The following is a 23,278-nucleotide window of genomic DNA, read 5'->3' as shown; positions in this document are numbered from 1 at the left end:
AAAAGCCTGAGTAGACAATAAAATTACCCAATTAATACGTTAAATTCCAGCACAGTCTATTGGGTTCCATGATATTAGTCCAAATGACATTGATTCACTGAGAAACTCATTCATTCTTAAATCTTTAATCCTCGTCCTAATAAGCACGGTACTAAAAACTCTGCCCCTCTGACAATCTCTCCTGTCAACCACATCAGTTAGACTTTTCCTTTCCATGTCTAAAGGAGATGTAATTAATTACATTGTTGTTGTTGTTGTTGTTTATATTTCTTAAATCTTAGTTTCATATACTGTACATGCGAATCCTAACATTAAATATTGTCATTTTTGTCTCCAATTTGTAAAAATAAGCATTGAATAAAATGATATTTTATGCATGTATATATTAGCAGCAACTACCCTAACCTTTAACTATTCATACATAATGGACAATTAATATGAATCCAAAACTTTAAAGTGGCACTATTATGTAACTTGTATAAATGAATAAAATGTAATTTTGTCCAGCTGTATGGTGGAATATAATAGGATATTTTGTTATGGTTTATATCATCTTTTTATATGACTAACTGACCATCTGACACCAAGGTCCAGCTTGTGACTGGGTGACCCTGACCAGATTACAACCTTTGCTCTGTGGAATTTGTTGCACCGTGCCCACAAGGCCAGGTCACTGTCTGCCTGGTAGAAACGAGGCCTTATCAACTGTCTGCCTGTACCTAAACAATGAGAATTGTTTTGGTTTATAAGGCTTCGCTGGGGTTTTACCGACACCAGAAGGACATCTTTTCCCCCCGACCATGGATTACAATGAACTCTTTGTCTTGACATTTTTGGAAACCTATGAACTGTTTAAACGTCATCAATGGACTGACCAAGTGACCATACATATACTCATGTCAAAACATCATTTGTCAGAGAGAGCACAAACCATTATTTCTGTTGTACCTGTCTTGATTACTCTCTCTCCATAGTAAACATTCCATTTACACTCTGATTCACTCTCCTGTCTTATTTCTTTGTGATTGATTAGTGTGTCTCATTTGGGAATAAGAAGGTACATTTTAATTGTTATTATACATTTTTGGAGCGGTGAAAGCGCTCCCAATGAACAGGTATGTCTGTGGGTATGTCTCTGGGTGGCTGGCTGGCCGTGTCCGTAGTCTGGCAATACCTTGAGTGGCCACACACAAAACACTAGTTAAAGGAGGGGCGCTGTTTTGTGCAGGCCAGGCACACTCACCACTCACTCACAGGCACAGTTTACACTCACTCACTCACTCACTCACATAGGGTACAGCTGCTCAAATTCACCGCTCCACTTCGAACGGAGGTTTGATTTTTCACAAATAAACACCCTACTTGATCGTACCACAGCGACACACAAACACATCAAAAGTAGCAGATCTACAAGCTCCACAGAGATAGTATAGTATTCTTATAGTACATCTTAAATTCCAGTGCTTAAACCACAGGCAGGAAGCCAGGTTCAAATCCGTGGTAGAAGAGGAGAGTTACATAATGCAGCTTTAACTTAATTAATGAATTAACTTTAGTAATATTTTGTTGTTATTCTTGTATTTTTTCTGACAAATATGACCATGAACATGCCTGACGTCTTATTAAGCGATGTCAGACATGTTCATACAGTATGGTCATATTTGTCCAGAAACACACAGGCACACATGCAGACACCTTCAACTGTATATAATGGCTGCTAAACAGACAGACTCACACAGTACTGACAGTATATTCCAGCTGTTTCAGACATTTTCATGTTGAGGACCCCCAAATTAATACCTATTTGGTCACGGACCCCATCTGAAAAGATGTTGTGCCTGGGACCCCCATTATACAACATATGCGTGCATGTTTCAATGTATTTTTTTAAATAGCGTGTTTTCTTTGTTCGTTTTTGTGTGTATACTGTATAGCATAGCAGATCTACAAGCTCAAAATGCATTGCAATATGACGTGTTGTGAGCTTGTAGATCTGCTATTTTCAAGTAACTGACGTCTATAGGAGTTGAAGTGGTTAAAATATTGTTTTGCTATATTAACTGATTTGGTTGGGGACCCCCTCGAACGCCCTCAAGGACCACTGGGGGTCCCCAGAACTCAGGTTGTGCATCACGGTCATATACAGTATTATACTCAAGTAGCCTCAAGGTACAGATGTGACACGTGATTGGATTTTTAAATCTAAATCCACTCATGTTTCATTACTGTCAAACTAAATATGACACCTGCTTATGTGGGCTAGATCTCACCCAATGATAATAATGTCATCCACCCATCAATCAATCTTCAACCTTTATTGTAATTTTCCATGTTTTTTTATGACGCCCACTTTTATGTTCAAATCAAATTCCTATCAACGTTATGCCCCGCCTCCCTATCCTGTTTCACATGGAAATAAGCACGAAACTTATTCTCTGTGTGCTGTTTAATCTGGACTTCAACCACTGTATTGTATTTTATGTGAGAAATGTGCTATAAAGCAGTGCTCACAGTGAGTTTATAGATCGGTTATTTTCGAATAGCCAAAAGTATAAAACAAGGTTAAAGTGGTTAAACATGTTGCTGGGGACCCCCTGGCACCCTCCCCAAGGACCCCTGGAGGTACCCGGACCACACTTTGAGAACCACTGCAATAAATCATTGAATGATTGACTGTTGTACGGTGGACGTCACAAACGTGACATGCGTAACAAATACAGGTACACCATGAAATAGTTTTTAACAAACATTTTTCATATTCATTATGTTATCATGAAATCATAGTGTTTTGTCAATTATTTGGAGGCCCAGCACTTGCAGTCATGCCCACCTAAAACTGCACTAAACCATAACAGGGAGAAACAGATGAAGAACAGAGAAGAGAGGAGGTTGTAAAGGGTTAACAGCAACAACAGAGCAGCCTCTCAGTCAGTGACGCAATCTACAGTAAAGTGAAAGTTAGAGTGTTCATGTAGTTTGGTGGCAGCGCACACACACACTGACACACACAGACACGCTCTCTACACAAAAAGAGAAAAGAAAGAAGAAGAAAAACGTCAGTTCAACAGGATTTGTGCTGAAATATTGAGAACGTAAAGACAGGTGAGTACAATGAGATAAGGATTCATTATTCTGTAACAGAGAACAAAGGCTTATTAAACTGTATCCAGACACGATCTTCCCTAAGTTTCGTTTTCCAGGAAATACAGTAGGCTAATGATTCAGTTGGCTAAACGACAGGCTTCCCCACCAAACATCATATTTGAACTTTAACCCCCCACCCTGACAAGCACTTGGAACTCTATGTACTGTAGGAGTTGAGGCTTTACAATGTTTGACTCAGTTCCTCAGGTCAGTATAGTGAAACGTTTTTTTATATATATAGGCCCCACGCATTGGGGAGTTGTTTGTCACAGTACATTTGCACATACGTCAACCCATCCTATAACAACTAGGAGCAGTGAGCAGCCATATGTGGCTCTCGGGGAGCTATTAGGGGTTCAGAGTCTTGCTCAGGGACACATAGACACATAGCTGCCTGACCGGAAATCGTAACTGCGACAACCAGGAGCGCTGGCTCCCCTGGCAGGCTCCCTAACCACTGATCAACAAGCTCACAATTCCTCGCATTGTGAGCTTGTAGATCAGCTATTTAAATGTTTACCTCTTTCTTAGGTAATATTTGAACATTTATAGCCAATGTTTGACCATTTGTTTTTTATACTATAGTTTGTAGATTACTTTTCATGCAGTAGCCTAATTATGTTTTTTAGGTATTAGAGGGTCTTAAAGGTTTAAAAGTCCTTAAATTGTTAATTTAGAAATGGGCAGATACCCTGTACACACTTGTACTGTATCTGTACTATATCTTGGTTTGTTTACTGTTGAGTGAGAAAACAATGTTGCACTTTGAGCTAATTATCTAGGGACCCCCTAAATCATTTGGAGAACCCCCTGGGGGTCCCAACCCACAGGTTGAGAAACACTGCCATACAGTACAGTATATGTCAACATTATTGAGCTCTAATATGATGATCAAGATCACATTGATAACTAACCGTATATTAAGCTGTCAGTACTAGCATTCAATAATTACTGTACATTTCTTTCCATGTTTATATTGTGTATAGAAATGGCTTCTGCCAGCAGTCTCCTGTCTGAAGATCAGTTCCTGTGTTCCATCTGTCTGGATGTGTTCACTGATCCAATCACCACCACATGTGGACACAACTACTGCAACACCTGCATCACACATTACTGGGACACCAGTGATGTGTGTCAGTGTCCACTATGCAACAAACCCTATGAGAAGAGACCAGAATTCTCTGTTAATAAAGTCCTCTCGGAGATGGCTGATCAGTTCAGGAAGTCAAAGCAGCTGGAAAACAATTCCACCGCAAACCAGGAACCTGCTGAATCAGATGAACCAAATGAAGTGACCTGTGACTTCTGTACTGAGACCAAGATCAAGGCTGTGAAGTCCTGCCTGGTGTGTCTGACCTCCTACTGTGACACTCACCTGGAGCCTCATCACAGAGTCTCACGGCTAAAACGACACAAACTAATCGACCCAGTGAAGAACCTGGAAGACATTCTGTGTAAGAAACATGACAGACCTCTGGAGCTGTTCTGCAAGACTGACAACATGTGTGTTTGTCAGTTCTGCACCGAGTCAGACCACAGATTACATCAAATTGTATCTCTGGAAGAGGCATATGAAGGGAAGAAGGCTGAGCTGGGAAAGACAGAGAATGGAGTTCAGCAGATGATCCAGGAGAGACAAGTGAAGATTCAGGAGGTCAAACACTCAGTACAGCTCAGCAAGAAATATGCAGACAGAGAGATAGCAGACAGTGTGCAGGTCTTCACTGCTCTGATCAGCTGTATTGAGAGAAGCCAGGCTGAGGTCATTGAGGTGATTGAAGAGAAGCAGAAAACAACAGAGAAACAGGCTGAAGGCTTCATTAAAGATCTGCAGCAGGAAATCACTGAGTTGGAGAAGAGAAGCTCTGAGCTGAAGCAGCTCTCACACACTGAAGACCACCTCCACCTTCTCCAGAACATCCCATCCATCAACACCCCTCCACCCACCAAGGACTGGACAAAGGTCAGTGTCCCTCAGGCTTCATATGGGGAGACTGTGAGGACAGCTGTGGCTCAGCTGGAGAAGACCCTCAGTCAAGAGATAAAGAAGAAGCTGTTTGATGTTGAGCTGAGGAGGATCCAGCAACATGCAGTGGATGTAACTCTGGACCCTGATACAGCAAATCCCTGGCTCATCCTGTCTGAGGATGGAAAACAAGTGAGTTGTGGAGATGTATATAAGAATTTCCTAGATGACAGAAAGAGATTCTCTCGATATGCCTCTGTCTTAGGAAAACAAAGCTTCTCCTCAGGGAGGTTTTACTATGAGGTTCAGGTTAAAGATAAGACTGACTGGTCTTTAGGAGTGGCTAGAGAGTCCATCGACAGGAAAGGGGAGAGCACACTGAGCCCTGACGATGGTTACCTGACTTTACATTTGAGGAATGGAAATGAGTACCAGGCTGCTGCTGACCCTCCTGTCCCCCTCCCTGTAAGAGAGGAGGTCCAGAAAGTAGGAGTGTTTGTGGATTATGAGGAGGGTCTGGTCTCCTTTTATGATGTGGAGGCCAGAGTTCATCTCTACTCCTTCACTGGCTGCACCTTCACTGAGAAACTCTATCCATACTTCAGTCCTTATCCTAATGATGATGGTAACTCTGCTCCTCTGATCATCTTTCCTGTCAATCACACTGATTAGACTAATTTAATCCTCATTTTTAAATTAAAATATAACATTTCAACAAGTCAACAAATGTGTATATGGAAGGGATAATTTACATGTTTACTTTTCATGAACTGACGTTAGCCATTTAACTAACAGATGTATTCTATTGGCAGTGATGGAAAGTAACTAAGTACATATATTCAAGTACTGTACTTATACAAGTGTGATTTTGAGGTACTTTGACTTTACTTGAGTACTTCCTTTTCTCAATACTTCACATTTCTACTTCACTACATCTCAGAGTCAGAGGCATTTCTTTTACTCAATTACAATTATTTGAAAACTTTAGTTACAAGTTACTTTGTAGATTTCGATTATTATTACGAAACATACAATAACTGCTTACTATGACTGTTTGATAGCAGATCTACAAGCTGACAACCTATGGCAAAGCTTGTAGATCTGCAAAATTCAATCAAGTTTGACAAAATATTACACATTTTAGTGATTTTACTTTAGTAATTGGTACTGTAAGTAATTGATGCCAACGTTTGAATGTTAACTAAAATCCCATTCAAGATGGCAACCCATTTTGGGGTAGTAGTTGCTATACATTAAATAGTAACATACATTTTTTGTAATTTAATAAGTACAGTATTCCAGAAAACTTAGTGTTGCTGTCGGGCAGAAACCTTTAAACTTTTGTGTTTTTTCATAAATGAATGCTCCACTTCGTAACACAAAAGCATAGTAGCTGATCCACAAGCTCGAAACACGGCACAAAGTGACTAAATCAAGCAATTTAAAAACTGTCCAGGGTGCTCCCAAAAGCCTGAATAGAATAGAATGAATTGATGATAAAATTACCCAATTCTTGTTTTTAAAGTGAAATATCCCTTCAAATTAAAAACTAGGGATGCCCCGATCACGTTTTTTTGCTCCCGATCCCGGTGCCGATCAAATATTTTTGCTCCCGATTCAATCCCGATCCTTCCCGAACCGATCTTTCGGAAATGCACTAAGGAAAAAGAAAAGAAAAATGCTTTTATGTTGTCCTTTAAGTTTCTTTATTTTTTTATTTAAATAACAGTATCCATTCTATCCAAGCTTCTTTTTTCACTTAGTGCAACATTGTTTCAAAACAAATTAAAAATAAAGCTCATCAGCTTATATATCTTTTAAATATATAAAGACAAGGTGTTTCCCGATCTTTTTCTCCCGATTCCGATCTTTTGAAATCGGCCCTGATCTCCCGATCCCGATCTCCCGATCCCGATCTGGGCATCCCTATTAAAAACATCTGAGTATTTCTTCCAGCTGAGTCTATAGGATTCCAGGTTATTAGTCCAACTTCCATTCTTCATTCTTTAATCCTCGTCCTAATAATGATGGTACTAAAAACTCCTCTGACTATCTCTCTTGTCAATCACACCGGATAGACTTTTACTTTCCATGTCTAAAAGAGATGTAATCATAACATTATGACATACACATCTATAAATTGTTGTTTGTATTACTTAAATCTTAGATTCATATACATGGGTATCCTAACATTAAACATTGCCATTTTTGTCACCAATTTGTAAAAATAAGCATTGAAGAACATTGTATGAAAATAGAATTGTGTGCTTGTATATATTAGCAGCAACTAACCCTAACCTTTGACTATTCAAACAAAATGGACAATTAATATATATATATATATATATATGGATGATGGATCCAAAACTGTAAAGTGGCACTATGTACAGTAATTTGTATAAATGAATAAAATGTAACGTTGTCCAATCTGTATGGTGGAGTATGTTATATATTATTACTATACATTTTTTCACAGCGATACACAAAGGCATCAAAAGTAGCAGATCCTCAAGCTCCACAGAGACCATAGTATAGAGCTCTTATAGTATATCTTAAATTCCAGTGCTTAAACCACAGGCAGGAAACCGGGTTCAAATCTGTGGTTGAAGAGGAAAGTTACATAATGCAGCTTTATGTTAATGAATTAATGAATGAATTACTATTAATTAAGTAATACAAATATTTTCTTGTTCTTATTTTTTTTTCTTTCTGGACAAATATGACCACGAACATGACTGATGTCAGTAGCTCACGGTACTGATAGATATGACAATGATAAAGATATGATAGATAGTTACCTACTCCTCCCGCGAGGGAAATTCAGATATCGCAGCCCAACCCAGCTGCTTTTTTTCAGCTTAACCCAGCTGAACCCAGTGCAGCCCAAAAGGAGCGCGAGAGGGGAAGCAGTGATAGCTGGAGCGGGGAATCGTACCTGCGACCTCTGGGGTCTCCGGAGTCCTAAGTATGGACACTAACCACTCAGCCATCACTGCTCTTAACTGTCATATGAGGTACAGATGTCAGAAAATGTTCATACAGTATGGTCATATTCATACAGTATGATTTGGTTGGGGACCTCCTGGAACCCCCTCGAGGACCCCTGGGGGTCCCCAGAACTCACGTCATATACAGTATTATACTCAAGTAGTCTCAAGGTAACGATGTGACACGTGATTGGATTTTTAAATCTAAATCCACTCATGTTTCATTACTGTCAAACTAAATATGACATGTGCTTATGTGGGCTAGATCTCACCCAATGATAATAATGCCATCCACCCATCAATCAATCTTCAACCTATATTGTAATTTTCCATGTTTTTTTATGACGCCCACTTTTAAATGTTCAAATCAAATTCCTATCAACGTTACGCCCCACCTCCCTATCCTGTTTCACATGGAAATAAGCACGCAACTCTCCATGTGCTGTTTAATCTGGACTTCAACCACTGTATTGTATTTTATGTGAGAAATGTGCTATAAAGCAGTGCTCACAGTGAGCTTATAGATCGGTTATTTTTGAATAGCCAAAAGTATAAAACAAGGATAAAAAGTGGTTAAACATGTTGCTGGGGACCCCCTGGCACCCTCCCCAAGGACCCCTGGAGGTACCCGGACCACACTTTGAGAACCACTGCAATAAATCATTGAATGATTGATTGTCGTACGGTGGACGTCACAAACGTGACATGCGTAACAAATATGCCATGAAATAGTTTTCAACAAACGGTTTTCATTAGGTGGGTAACATATCGAACCGAATATCGAAAACTGAACCGAATCTAGAAGTAACAAACCGAATGATCCTGTACCGAACAATACAATACAATAATACAATACCACTCCACATCCATATTCCCCTGGAACCCTCTCAGGGACCCCTAGAGAACCACTACCACTTAGAGAACCACTATCCTATAGGTTGGGTACCGTATTGTTCAAAGTTAAAAACAAAAAATACGTAGTTATAAAAATACATTTATAAATCAAGAACATTTCTGTTTATTTTTTGTATCGAAAAAGTATCGAACCGTGTCACCAAAATATCGAACTTGAAACGTGAATTTTGTGAACCGTTGCACCCCTAGTTTTCATATTCATTATTTGTTTCGTTATCATGAAATTGTAGTGTTTTGTCAATTATTTAGGGGCCACTTGCAATAGGCTATACCCACCAGAGGGCCCCAGACCACAGGTTGGGAGTGACAACACTAAACCATAACAGAGGGAGGAACAGATGAAGAAAAGAGAAAAGAGGGGGTTGTAAAGGGTTAACAGTAACAACAGAGCAGCCTCTCAGTCAGTGACGCAATCTACAGTACAGTGAGAGTTCATGGAGTTTCATGTCAGCGCACACACACAGACACGCTCTCTACTAAAGAAAGAACTTCATTCCAACAGGATTTTTGTTGAAATATTGAGAACGTAAAGACAGGTGAGTACAATGAGATATGGATTTATTATTCTGTTGCGGAGAACAAAGGCTTATTAAACTGTATCCAGACACGATCTTCCCTTGAGTTTCGTTTTCCAGGAAATCCTGTAGTCTAATCATTGAGCTGGTTAAAACAATAGGCTTCCCTTACAGCAGTGGTTCTCAACCTTTTCAAACCACGACCCCACCAAACATCATATTTGAACTGGAACCCCCCAACCTGACAAGCACTTGGAACTGTATGTAGGAGTTAAGGCTTTACGATCTGTTTGACTCAGTTCCTCAGATCAGTAGATCAGTATTGTGAAAAAATAACTACAAGCTCACATTTTCTCGCATTGTGGCTTGTAGATCACCTATTCAAATGTTTGCCTCTTTCTTAGGTAATATTTGGTCACACAGGTTGAGAAACACTGCCATACAGTATAGTATGTGCCAACATTATTGATCTCTAATATGATGATAAGATCACATTGATTATTACGCTGTCAGTACTAGCATTCAATAATTACTGTACATTTCTTTCCATGTTTATGTTCAGTGAATAGAAATGGCTTCTGCCAGCATTCTCCTGTCTGAAGAGCAGTTCCTGTGTTCCATCTGTCTGGATGTGTTCACTGATCCAATCACCATTTCATGTGGACACAACTACTGCAACACCTGCATCACACATTACTGGGATAGTAGTGATGTGTGTCAGTGTCCACTATGCAACGAAACCTTCCATAAGAGACCAAAGTTCTCTGTTAATAAAGTCTTCTCTGAGATGGCTGATCAATTCAGGAAGTCAAAGCAGCTGAAAGACAATTCCAACACAAACCAGGATCCTGCTGAATCAGATGAACCAAATGAAGTGACCTGTGACTTCTGTACGGAGACCAAGATCAAGGCTGTGAAGTCCTGCCTGGTGTGTCTGACCTCCTACTGTGACACTCACCTGGAGCCTCATCACAGAGTCACACGGTTAAAACAACACAAACTAATCGACCCTGTGAAGAACCTGGAGGACATTCTGTGTAAGAAACATGACAGACCTCTGGAGCTGTTCTGCAAGACTGACAACATGTGTGTTTGTCAGTTCTGCACCGAGTCAGACCACAAGTTACACCAAATTGTATCTCTGGAAGAGGCTTATGAAGGGAAGAAGGCTGAGCTGGGGAAGACAGAGAATGGAGTTCAGCAGATGATCCAGGTGAGACAAGTGAAGATTCAGGAGGTCAAACACTCAGTACAGCTCAGCAAGAAAGATGCAGACAGAGAGATAGCAGACAGTGTGCAGGTCTTCACTGCTCTGATCAGCTGTATTGAGAGAAGCCAGGCTGAGGTCATTGAGGTGATTGAAGAGAAGCAGAAAACAACAGAGAAACAGGCTGAAGGTTTCATTAAAGATCTGCAACAGGAAATCACTGAGTTAGAGAAGAGAAGCTCTGAGCTGAAGCAGCTCTCACACACTGAAGACCACCTCCACCTCCTCCAGAACATCCCATTCATCAACACCCCTCCACCCACCAAGGACTGGGCAAACATCAATGTCCATCAGTCTTCATATGTGGGGACTGTGAGGACAGCTGTGGCTCAGCTGGAGAAGACACTCAGTCAAGAAATGGAGAAGTTGCTGCGTGATGTTGAGCTGAGGAAGATCCAGCAATATGCAGTGGATGTAACTCTGGACCCTGATACAGCAAATATCTACCTCATCCTGTCTGAGGATGGAAAACAAGTGAGTTGTGGAGATGTAAATAAGAATTTCCCAGATGACAGAAAGAGATTCTCTCGATATGCCAATGTCTTAGGAAAACAAAGCCTCTCCTCAGGAAGGTTTTACTATGAGGTTCAGGTTAAAGATAAGACTGACTGGTCTTTAGGAGTGGCTAGAGAGTCCATCGACAGGAAAGGGGAGAGCACACTGAACCCTGACGATGGTTACTGGACTCTAGTGTTGAGCAATGGAAATGAGTATGAGGCTCTTGATGAACGTTCTGTCTTCCTCCCTGTAAGAGAGAAGGTCCAGAAAGTGGGAGTGTTTGTGGATTATGAGGAGGGTCTGGTCTCCTTTTATGATGTGGAGGCCAGAGTTCATCTCTACTCTTTCACTGGCTGCACCTTCACTGAGAAAATCTATCCATTCTTCAGTCCTTATCCTAATGATGATGGTAACTCTGCTCCTCTGATCATCTCTGCTGTCAATCACACTGATTAGACTAATTTAAATTAAAATATATATTTTCAACAAGTCAACAAATGTGTACATGGAAGGGATAATTTACACGTTTACTTTTCATGAACTGACGTTAGCCATTTAACTAACAGATTTATTCTATTGGCAGTGGTGGAAAGTAACTAAGTACATAATATTCAAGTACTGTACTTATACAAGTGCGCTTTTGAGGTACTTTGACTTTACTTGAGTATTTCCTTTTCTCAATACTTCATATTTCTACTCCACTACATCTCAGAGTCAGAGGCATTTCTTTTATTCAATTACAATTATTTGAAAACTTTAGTTACAAGTTACTTTGTAGATTTAGATTATTATTATGAAACATACAATAACTGCTTTATTTTATTTTATACTATGACTGTTTGATAGCAGACCTACAAGCTGACAACCTATGGCGAAGCTTGTAGATCTGCAAATTTCAATAAAGTTTGACAAAATATGACACATTTTAGTGATTTTACTTTGGTAATTGGTACTGTAAGTAATTGATGCCAACGTTTGAATCTTAACTAAAAACCCATTCAAGATGGCAACCCATTTTGGGGTAGTAGTTGCTATGTACACATACATTTTTTGTAATTTAGAATAAGTACAGTATTCCAGAAAACCTAGTGTTGCTGTCTGGCAGAAACCTACATATTTAAACTTTTGTGTTTTTTCATAAATGAATGCTCCACTTCGTAACACAAAAGCATAGTAGCTGATCCACAAGCTCGAAACACGGCACAAAGTGACTAAATCAAGCAATTTAAAAACTGTCCAGGGTGCTCCCAAAAGCCTGAATAGAATAGAATAGAATGAATAGAAGAAAAAATGACCCAATTCTTGTTTCTAAAGTGGAATATCCCTTCAAATTAAAAACATCTGACCTCCAAGCAGATTTATTGTCAATATCTGTCCCTCGCTATTTCAACAGATCCGAGACAAAAATAACGACTAAAGTATAATTCTACCACTTTCCTTTCAACAACAAAGAGAAGACAAATTAGTAAATAGTAAAAACAGTAAAAAGATTCACGGGTGCTGGGGCCTTTTGGCCCCAAAAGTTCTCCTCTGCCTACAAAATGATGTCAGACTTAACAGCCCCATAGGATTCCAGGTTATTAGTCCAACTTCCATTCTTCATTCTTTAATCCTCATCCTAATAATGATGGTACTAAAAACTCCTCTGACCATCTCTCCTGTCAATCACACCGGATAGACTTTTCCTTTCCATGTCTAAAAGAGATGTAATCATTACATTATGACATACACATCTATAAATTGTTGTTTGTATTACTTAAATCTTAGATTCATATACCGGTACATGGGAATCCTAACATTAAACATTGCCATTTTTGTCACCAATTTGTAAAAATAAGCATTGAATAAGATTGTGTAGAAATAGAATTGTGTGCATGTACATATTGGCAGCAACTAACCCTAACCTTTGACTATGCACACAAAATGGACAATTAATATGTATATATATATATATATATATATATATATATATATATATATATATATATATATACATGGATCCAAAACTGTAAAGTGGCACTATGTACAGTAACTTGTATAAATGAATAAAATGTAATGTTGTCCAATCTGTATGGTGGAGTATGTTATATATTATTACTATAGATTTTTTCACAGCGATACACAAAGGCATCAAAAGTAGCAGATCTACAAGCTCCACAGAGACCATAGTATATTCGTATAGTATATCTTAAATTCCAGTGCTTAAACCACAGGCAGAAAACCAGGTTCAAATCTGTGGTTGAAGAGGAAAGTTAGATAATGCAGCTTTATGTTAATGAATTAATCAATGAATTAATATTAATTAAGTAATACAAATATTTTCTTGTTTATTTTAATTTTTTTTCTGGACAAATATGACCACGAACATGACTGATGTCAGTAGCTCACGGTACTGTCATATGAGGTACAGATGTCAGAAAATGTTCATACAGTATGGTCATATTCATACAATATGATTTGGTTGGGGACCTCCTGGAACCCCCTCGAGGACCCCTGGGGGTCCCCAGAACTCAAGTAGTCTCAAGGTACAGATGTAACACGTGATTGGATTTTGAAATCTAAATCCGCTCATGCTTCATTACTGTCAAACTAAATATGACACCTGCTTATGTGGGCTAAATCTCACCCAATGATAATAATGTCATCCACCCATCAATCAATCTTGAACCTTTATTGTAATTTTCCATGTTTTTTATGACGCCCACTTTTAAATGTTCAAGTCAAATTCCTATCAACGTTACGCCCGCCTCCCTATCCTGTTTCACATGGAAATAAGCACACAACTTAGATACTCTCCATGTGCTGTTTAATCTGGACTTAAACCACTGTATTGTATTTTATGTGAGAAATGTGCTAAAAAGCAGTGCTCACAGTGAGCTTATAGATCCGGTTATTTTCGAATAGCCAAAAGTATTAAAAAAGAGTTAAAGTGGCTAAACATGTTGCTGGGGACCCCCCTGGACCTCCCCAAGGACCCCAGGAGGTACTCGGACCACACTTTGAGAACCGATGCAATAAATCATTGAATGATTGACTGTCGTAAGAGGGGAAATCTCGCTTTTGCAAACGCCCATCATTTCGACCGGAGGGTTAGCAACTCACTCCACGGAGGTTAAGGTTAGGGTGAGGGTTAGAGTCGGGTGTCGAAAAGATGACATGTAGTAACAGCGACACGCTCCCTCGTAAGGTGGATGTCACAAACGTAACAAATACACCATGAAATATATTTCTTTTTTGGCTTTTATGCCTTTATTGATAGTATACAGTAGACTGACAGGAAATGGGGAGAGAGAGATGGGGAGCGACATGCGGCAAAGGTCATCCGGATCGGGAATCGAACCAGCGACGCCGCGGCAACCATGCCTATGTGGCAGTGCCCATGCGGCATGCGCCCTGACCAGTAGGCCACCGGACGCCAATGAAATAGTTTTTAACAAACATTTTTCATATTCATTATGTTATCATGAAATCATAGTGTTTTGTCAGTTATTTGGAGGCCCAGCACTTGCAGTAGGCTATAGCTTCATGGCCCACCTAAAACTGCACTAAACCATAACAGGGAAACAATGAAGTTCAGAGAAGAGAGGAGGTTGTGAAGGGTTAACAGTAACAACAGAGCAGCCTCTCAGTCAGTGACGCAATCTAAAGTCTGAAGTTACAGTGTTTGGTGGCAGTGCACAGAACACACACAGGCACATACAAACGCTCTACTAAAAAAACGACTTCAACAGGATTCAACAGGATTTTTGCTGAAGTGAGTACAATGACATAAGGATTTATTATTCTCTTACGGAGAACAAAGGCTTATTAAACTTTAGCCACACAATCTTCCCTAAGTTTAGTTTTCCAGGAAATCCTGTAGTCTAATCATTCATTTGGTTAAAACGACAGGCTTCCCTTAACAGCAGTGGTTCTCAGCCTTTTCAGGCCGCGACCCCACCAAACATCATATTTGAACTGGGAACCCCCCACCCTGACAAGCACTTGGAATTATGTACTGTAGGAGTTGAGGCTTTACGATCTGTTTGACTCAGTTCCTCCGATCAGTATTGTGAAATAAGCTGATCTACAAGCTCACAATGCCTTGCATTGTGAGCTTGTAGATCAGCTATTCAAATGTTTGCCTCTTTAGGTAATCATTTAGCCAATGTTTGACCATTTGTTTTGTTGCGACCGTAGGGAGAAAGTTTGCTATGAAACCGGCAGATCCTGTCTGTACGTCAGTGAGTCAGTCAGTGATCAATGACCAAGGCAGCTTAATGCCTCAATGTCTATAGCTGACCTGTTGTGACCCTTTTATGCCCATATATGGAGATCCCTGATGTAATCAATATTAAGCCCATATCTGGGAATGCCAATATAAATATACACATTGTGGCTGCTGCCACACGAATCACACTTGCATGAATAAAGCGGTAGCCTAATATGTTTTTTTTTAGGAATTAAAAGGTCTTGAAAGTCCTTAAATTGTTACTTTAGAAATATGCTTGTACTCTTGTACTGTATGTTGGTTTGTTTACTGTTCAGTAAGAAAACAATGTTACATTATTAAGAAAATCATATGGGGACCCCCAAAATCATTTGGAGACCCCCCTGAGGGTCCCGACCCACAGGTAGAGAAACACAATATGTGCCAACATTATTTAGCTCTATTCTAATCTGAGGCAAAAACTATGATATTCCTGGCCAGGAAGTTGTCCCAGGCTCAGAATCTGAGCTGGGACAATACAGGATGTAGAGCCCTGTGTGCAAACCTTTAAACATTCATAAAGTAGAAACCAAACAACAACACTGCTGCCCATGTTTTGAGGTGAATCCTACCAGACTAGCTCTATTCTAATATGATGATCCAGATCAGACTATTAAGCTGTCAGTAGTATAGCATTCAAGATTTTCTTTTCTTTTCCCATGTTTATTTTCAGTGTATAGAAATGGCGTGTGCCAGCAGTCTCCATTCTGAAGATCAGTTCCTGTGTTCCATCTGTCTGGATGTGTTCACTGATCCAATCAGCACTCCATGTGGACACAACTACTGCAACACCTGCATCACACATTACTGGGACACCAGTGATGTGTGTCAGTGTCCACTATGCAACGAAACCTTTGATAAGAGACTAAAGTTCTCTGTTAATAAAGTCTTCTCTGAGATGGCTGAGAAGTTCAGGAAGACAAAGCAGCTGGAAAACAATTCCAACACAAACCAGGAACCTGCTGAATCAGATGAACCAACTGAAGTGACCTGTGACTTCTGCACTGAGACCAAGATCAAGGCTGTGAAGTCCTGCCTGGTGTGTCTGACCTCCTACTGTGACACTCACCTGGAGCCTCACAAGAGAGTCACACGGTTAAAACGACACAAACTAATCAACCCTGTGAAGAACCTGGAAGACATTCTGTGTAAGAAACATGACAGACTTCTGGAGCTGTTCTGTAAGACTGACCACATGTGTGTTTGTCAGTTCTGCACAGAGTCAGACCACAAGTTACATCAAATTGTATCTCTGGAAGAGGCTTATGAAGGAAAGAAGGCTGAGCTGGGAAAGACAGAGGCTGAAGTTCAGCAGATGATCCAAGAGAGACAAGTGAAGATTCAGGAAGTCAAACACTCCATACAGCTCAGCAGGAAAGATGCAGACAGAGAGATAGCAGACAGTGTGCAGGTCTTCACTGCTCTGATCAGCTGTATTAAGAGAAGCCAGGCTGAGCTCATTGATGTGATTGAAGAGAAGCAGAAAATAACAGAGAAACAGGATGAATGCTTCATTAATTATCTGCAGCAGGAAATCACTGAGTTAGAGAAGAGAAGCTCTGAGCTGAAGCAGCTCTCACACACTGAGGACCACCTCCACTTCCTCCAGAACATCCCATCCATCAACACCCCTCCACCCACCAAGGACTGGGAAAAGGTCAGTGTCCCTCAGGCTTCATATGGGGAGACTGTGAGGACAGCTGTGGCTCAGCTGGAGGAGACACTCAAGCAAGAGATGGAGAAGGAGTTGCGTGATGCTGAGATGAGGAGGATCCAGCAATATGCAGTGGATGTAACTCTGGACCCTGATACAGCACATCCCTACCTCATCCTGTCTGAGGATGGAAAACAAGTAAATGATGGAGGCATTAAGAAGAATCTCCCAAACAACAAAGAGAGATTCTCTAAATGTCTCTGTGTCTTAGGAAAACAAAGCTTCTCAGGAAGGTTTTACTATGAGGTTCAGGTTAAAGATAAAACTGAATGGAGTTTAGGAGTGGTCAGAGAGTCCATCGACAGGAGAGGGAACAACAACGGTTACTGGACTATAAGGTTGATGAATGGAAATGAGTACAAGGCTGTTGCTGACCGTGTCCTCCTCTCTGTTGAACAGAAGGTCCAGAAAGTGGGAGTGTTTGTGGATTATGAGGAGGGTCTGGTCTCCTTTTATGATGTGGAGGCCAGAGTTCAACTCTACTCTTATACTGGCTGCACCTTCACTGAGAAACTCTATCCATTCTGCAGTCCATCTGATAATGATTTTGCTCCTCTGATCATCTCTCCTGTTAATGTGTCACAGTGATTAGACTAATTAAATCAAATCCTAAGTTTCTTGAAAATGTTAGTGTTCAACAAAGACAACAAATATGGTAGGGCTAATTTACATGTTTATTTTTCTTTAAAGTTGGAATGACACGCCCACACCAGGTACTGTAAATCAAGCTATCTAATTAGCTAATATTGTTGATGATGTCAAGTAAATTGTGTATTTTGACAGAAAATAGCAGATCTACAAGCTCACCAAACGTCCTTTTCAAACCGTTTCAACAAAACCCATGTGACCTACTGTACTATAATGTTAAACTTTGTATCGTGGCATCACAGCTTTAACAGTCATTTGAAATCAAGCCATTTAACTGTTGTTCCTTTTCAATACTTCATACATATCATTATAGATGTATTGCTCGTTACTTTGTAGATTTTGATTATTATTATGAAACATACGATATCCACTTCATTCATACTCCAGTTTAGGTGAGTAGCAACTCACTACGGTGTAGTTTTCTAAAGTCTGAAAACTACAATATTACATCACTCACATCTCTCTGATTTTACTGACCCAAAAAAGGTGAGTAGAGCTACTAACCTACAATATAAGTGAGTAGGATGAGCCAGTAGGGTAGGGTTAGGGAATTGGGATAACCGTAACAGAAGCGGAAATACCAGAAATGTGTGGGAATTAAATAATTGATTGAATGCATTAAATACCAATACTAGACAACTGAAAAACACGTGGTAGACAGTGGAAGGAGAGAGAGAGGACTTTTGGCCAATCAAATAGCGGCAACCAATCTGCCAGCCCAGACCATGGGACTTGATAAAGGGTCAATTAGAATAAGGACTAAAATGGGAGAAAACAAGGGAGGAATGTGAAGCTGACCTTCTGCTTGAGACCATAGTTGACCTCCATGAGGAGGACACTGACCTTCTGCTTGAGACCATAGTTGACGTCCATGAGGAGGACACTGACCTTCTGCTTGAGACCATAGTTGACCTCCATGAGGAGGACACTGACCTTCTGCTTGAGACCATAGTTGACCTCCATGAGGAGGACACTGACCTTCTGCTTGAGACCATAGTTGACCTCCACCAGGAGGACACTGACCTTCTGCTTGAGACCATAGTTGACCTCCACCAGGAGGACACTGACCTTCTGCTTGAGACCATAGTTGACCTCCACCAGGAGGACACTGACCTTCTGCTTGAGACCATAGTTGACCTCCACCAGGAGGACACTGACCTTCTGCTTGAGACCATAGTTGACCTCCACCAGGAGGACACTGACCTTCTGCTTGAGACCATAGTTGACCTCCACCAGGAGGACACTGACCTTCTGCTTGAGACCATAGTTGACCTCCACCAGGAGGACACTGACCTTCTGCTTGAGACCATAGTTGACCTCCATGAGGAGGACACTGACCTTCTGCTTGAGACCATAGTTGACCTCCAGCTCCATCAGCAGGACACTCTTGCGGACGTTGAGCGTCTTCTGGAGCTCGTCGAAGGTGGTGTGGATGTCCTCCTCGATGGAGCTCTTCTGATTGGTCAGCTGCTGCAGGATCTCTGACAGCGTCTGCAGGGCGGAGTCTATCTCTGGCAGCCTGGGGTCACAGGTCACATTACATATTACATTACATAGTGTACACAGTAAGTGGTGGACAGTACACTAAATACATTTACTAGAGTACTCTACTTAAAGGACGACTTCACCACTTTTCAACCTATCTTCATATATTAATTGATCCTCACTAATGTTCATGATAAAATAGGAGAAAATTATTCTACTTGCTTTGTGTCTCGGGCCGTGGACAGTTCAGAAACCTGTCTGCCAGTGACATCACCGTTGGGGAATCCAAGCTAATTGAAACTGCAGCCTTTCCATTCCTGAAAAGTTGCAATGTTCTTGCGATAATACAAATCTAAATATATTATATTAAAAAATGTTAAAAAAACAAACATCAGCCAAACGATGATCTCACTGGCAGACAGATTTTTTAACTGCCCACAGCTCAGAAGAGACACAGAAAGAGTTTTCTTTTTCTTTTTTTTCTTTTTGCTATTTGTGAAGACCAATTATGATCATTTCTTGAGTAGGCCTACCTACTGTACTTTGTCCAACACTGTTCACTATAAAGCTATGATCCATAACCTTTATGTCTGTTTTATTGCCTACAAGAAGGTTTCCAAAACTCTATTTCACTTTAAAACGCTTCTGGGATCATTTTAACGACTTGGGTTTTTGTGTGTACCCCAGGCTGCCTTTATGTTGCTTGATTCAACATTTAGATAATTGATATTCATTTAATCAGACACACACCATTCCAATAATAAGCCCATTGAAATCCAATATCAGTTTTAGCCATGTTAGACTCATTGAAAACACACTCCCTCTTTCTGGTGACTGATATTGTTCTAATTGTGAGGGGGCTGTGTTTTTCTTTATAATAAAATACATCTTTTAATAAACATACGTTTTTTTTTTAAACACAAGTATTAGAAGGACATACAGTATATCAGTCACCAAAACCGGGGGCATGTGTTTTAAATATCAATGTCTGAATATCAAATATCTAAATACTGAATCAAGCAACTTAAAAACAGTCTGGGGTGCACACAAAATACTGAGTGAGTAGATGTAAAACAATTACCCCAGAAATGTTCTAAAGTGAAATACCACTTTAAAGCTACAATCATACGTTCTACGCCAGGTTTATTGTCTACAACAGTGGTTCTCAAACCTTTTAATTTCAACAAAACCCCCATAACTATGAGAGAGTACAAATGGGTCCGGGTCCATTTGGTTCCATCTGTACTCTCTCAGAGTCACACACCTGTAAGGGTCCATTTGGAAACCCCTGAAGGAACCCTGTGGGTCCCTGGACATACCCTGGGTCCAGGGGGGGAGAATAAAAGTTACTTTTAAATATAAATCCATGAATGTCTCTTTGTCTATCTGTGGTGGTTATGTTGTTAAATTTCATTAAAATAACTACAAATGCAAAATTTTACAAAATGGTCACTTTAACAAGGTATTATAATTATATTCTCCACACTTGTATTCTCCCCATCTTGACAAAATGGTATATTCCCAGGTTCTGCAGGTCAGCTGCACAGGTGCAATTCATTATTGTTAATTGTGGCACGTTTACTATTTTATACCAAGTTTAGCTGCACTTGAACAAACCGTAGAAACAGGGAAAAATAGAATGTACTTAAATGTATCATGCCTGTTGCTAAGGTATGGCAACATGACTGGTGTCTTGCACGCGTGCGAAGGCGCGCGTGCAAGACACCAGTCATGTTGCCATACCTTAGCTTTTTTCTGAACTGACACCACTGACCCCACTTTAAGAAGGGGACTGCCCATAAGTCCGAAGGTTCATTAGTCCGACGGTTCATTAGTCCGAATTTAGTTAGAGTTACTGAGGTTAAGGTTAGGGTTAGGGTTAGGGTTAGAGTTAGGCATAGTATTCTTAACAAATTCGGACTAACGAACCTTGGGACCAATGCCATGGCACCCTTTAAGAACCACTGATCTACAATGACGCAATACAACTCTGCTGATGATACTAGTGATGATGATGACGGTAGTGATGAGGAGGAGGGTACCTCTTCTTGACGGCGTCCAGCTGTGCGTGCAGCGCTGCTTTGTGCTGCTCCACCACATCTCTGAGAGGCACCGTGGGATGATCTGCATGCTCCCCACTGGTACACTCTGAACACATGGCTGTCTCACATGGTGGGCAGTAGAACTCCATCACCTACAGGTTACCATAACAACATGTCACTGGTACACTCTGAACACATGGCTGTCTCACATGGTGGACAGTAGAACTCCATCACCTACAGGTTACCATAACAACATGTCACTGGTACACTCTGAACACATGGCCGTCTCACATGGTGGGCAGTAGAACTCCATCACCTAGGTTACCATAACAACATGTCACTGGTACACTCTGAACACATGGCCGTCTCACATGGTGGGCAGTAGAACTCCATCACCTAGGTTACCATAACAACATGTCACTGGTACACTCTGAACACATGGCTGTCTCACATGGAGGACAGTAGAACTCCATCACCTAGGTTACCATAACAACATGTCACTGGTACACTCTGAACACATGGCCGTCTCACATGGTGGGCAGTAGAACTCCATCACCTAGGTAACCATAACAACATGTCACTGGTACACTCTGAACACATGGCTGTCTCACATGGAGGACAGTAGAACTCCATCACCTAGGTTACCATAACAACAACAACATGTCACCTATAGGTTACCATAACAACCATAACAACATGTCACTGGTACACTCTGAACACATGGCTGTCTCACATGGTGGGCAGTAGAACTCCATCACCTACAGGTTACCATAACAACCATAACAACATGTCACTGGTACACTCTGAACACATGGCTGTCTCACATGGAGGACAGTAGAACTCCATCACCTAGGTTACCATAACAACAACAACATGTCACCTATAGGTTACCATAACAACCATAACAACATGTCACTGGTACACTCTGAACACATGGCTGTCTCACATGGTGGGCAGTAGAACTCCATCACCTAGGTTACCATAACAACAACATGTCACTGGTACACTCTGAACACATGGCTGTCTCACATGGTGGGCAGTAGAACTCCATCACCTACAGGTAACCATAACAACAACATGTCACTGGTACACTCTGAACACATGGCTGTCTCACATGGTGGGCAGTAGAACTCCATCACCTAGGTTACCATAACAACATGTCACTGGTACACTCTGAACACATGGCTGTCTCACAGGGAGGACAGTAGAACTCCATCACCTAGGTAACCATAACAACAACAACATGTCACCTATAGGTTACCATAACAACCATAACAACATATCACTGGTACACTCTGAACACATGGCAGTCTCACATGGTGGACAGTAGAACTCCATCACCTAGGTTACCATAACAACCATAACAACATGTCACTGGTACACTCTGAACACATGGCAGTCTCACATGGTGGGCAGTAGAACTCCATCACCTAGGTTACCATAACAACATGTCACTGGTACACTCTGAACACATGGCTGTCTCACAGGGAGGACAGTAGAACTCCATCACCTAGGTAACCATAACAACAACAACATGTCACCTATAGGTTACCATAACAACCATAACAACATGTCACTGGTACACTCTGAACACATGGCTGTCTCACATGGAGGCCAGTAGAACTCCATCACCTACAGGTTACCATAACAACATGTCACTGGTACACTCTGAGCACATGGCTGTCTCACATGGTGGGCAGTAGAACTCCATCACCTAGGTTACCATAACAACCATAACAACATGTCACTGGTACACTCTGAGCACATAGCTGTCTCACATGGTGGGCAGTAGAACTCCATCACCTAGGTTACCATAACAACCATAACAACATGTCACTGGTACACTCT

At 40.8% G+C, this 23,278-nt stretch overlaps 3 protein-coding genes across 3 annotated transcripts in view; 2 read left to right on the top strand and 1 right to left on the bottom strand.

Annotated features, from left to right (window-relative positions):
* The window catches only part of trim2a (tripartite motif containing 2a), a 100,362-nt gene that overhangs the window by 54,064 nt on the left and 23,020 nt on the right, over window positions 1-23,278 (bottom strand). The window contains 2 exon segments of the mRNA XM_080722285.1: window positions 19,242-19,422; window positions 21,431-21,582. Coding sequence (XP_080578411.1) covers window positions 19,242-19,422; window positions 21,431-21,582 — 333 coding nt within the window.
* Window positions 4,133-11,748, top strand: LOC308281559 (uncharacterized protein; the record flags this gene model as incomplete). The annotated part of the gene is made up of 2 exons (XM_080721790.1): window positions 4,133-5,771; window positions 10,097-11,748. The coding sequence occupies 2 exons, from the start codon at window positions 4,133-4,135 to the stop codon at window positions 11,746-11,748; spliced, it is 3,291 nt and encodes a 1,096-aa protein (XP_080577916.1).
* Window positions 15,011-17,953, top strand: LOC308281946 (zinc finger protein RFP-like). Its single transcript, XM_080722286.1, has 2 exons — window positions 15,011-15,046; window positions 16,215-17,953. Exon 2 carries the CDS (start codon window positions 16,224-16,226, stop codon window positions 17,841-17,843), a length of 1,620 nt encoding a protein of 539 aa, XP_080578412.1. The 5' UTR covers window positions 15,011-15,046; window positions 16,215-16,223; the 3' UTR covers window positions 17,844-17,953.

The sequence above is a fragment of the Nannobrachium achirus genome (genome assembly GCF_963921795.1).
Source record: "Nannobrachium achirus genome assembly, chromosome: 3".
In the NCBI taxonomy this organism is placed as follows: Eukaryota; Metazoa; Chordata; class Actinopteri; order Myctophiformes; family Myctophidae; genus Nannobrachium; species Nannobrachium achirus.
The sequence above is the reverse complement of the archived record's forward strand: the minus strand, read 5'-3'. Positions and strand labels throughout refer to the sequence as shown.

Bases quoted from the DNA above. Each gene is read 5' to 3' on its own strand.
- LOC308281946 (XM_080722286.1), top strand. From the start codon at position 16,224: ATGGCGTGTGCCAGCAGTCTCCATTCTGAAGATCAGTTCCTGTGTTCC.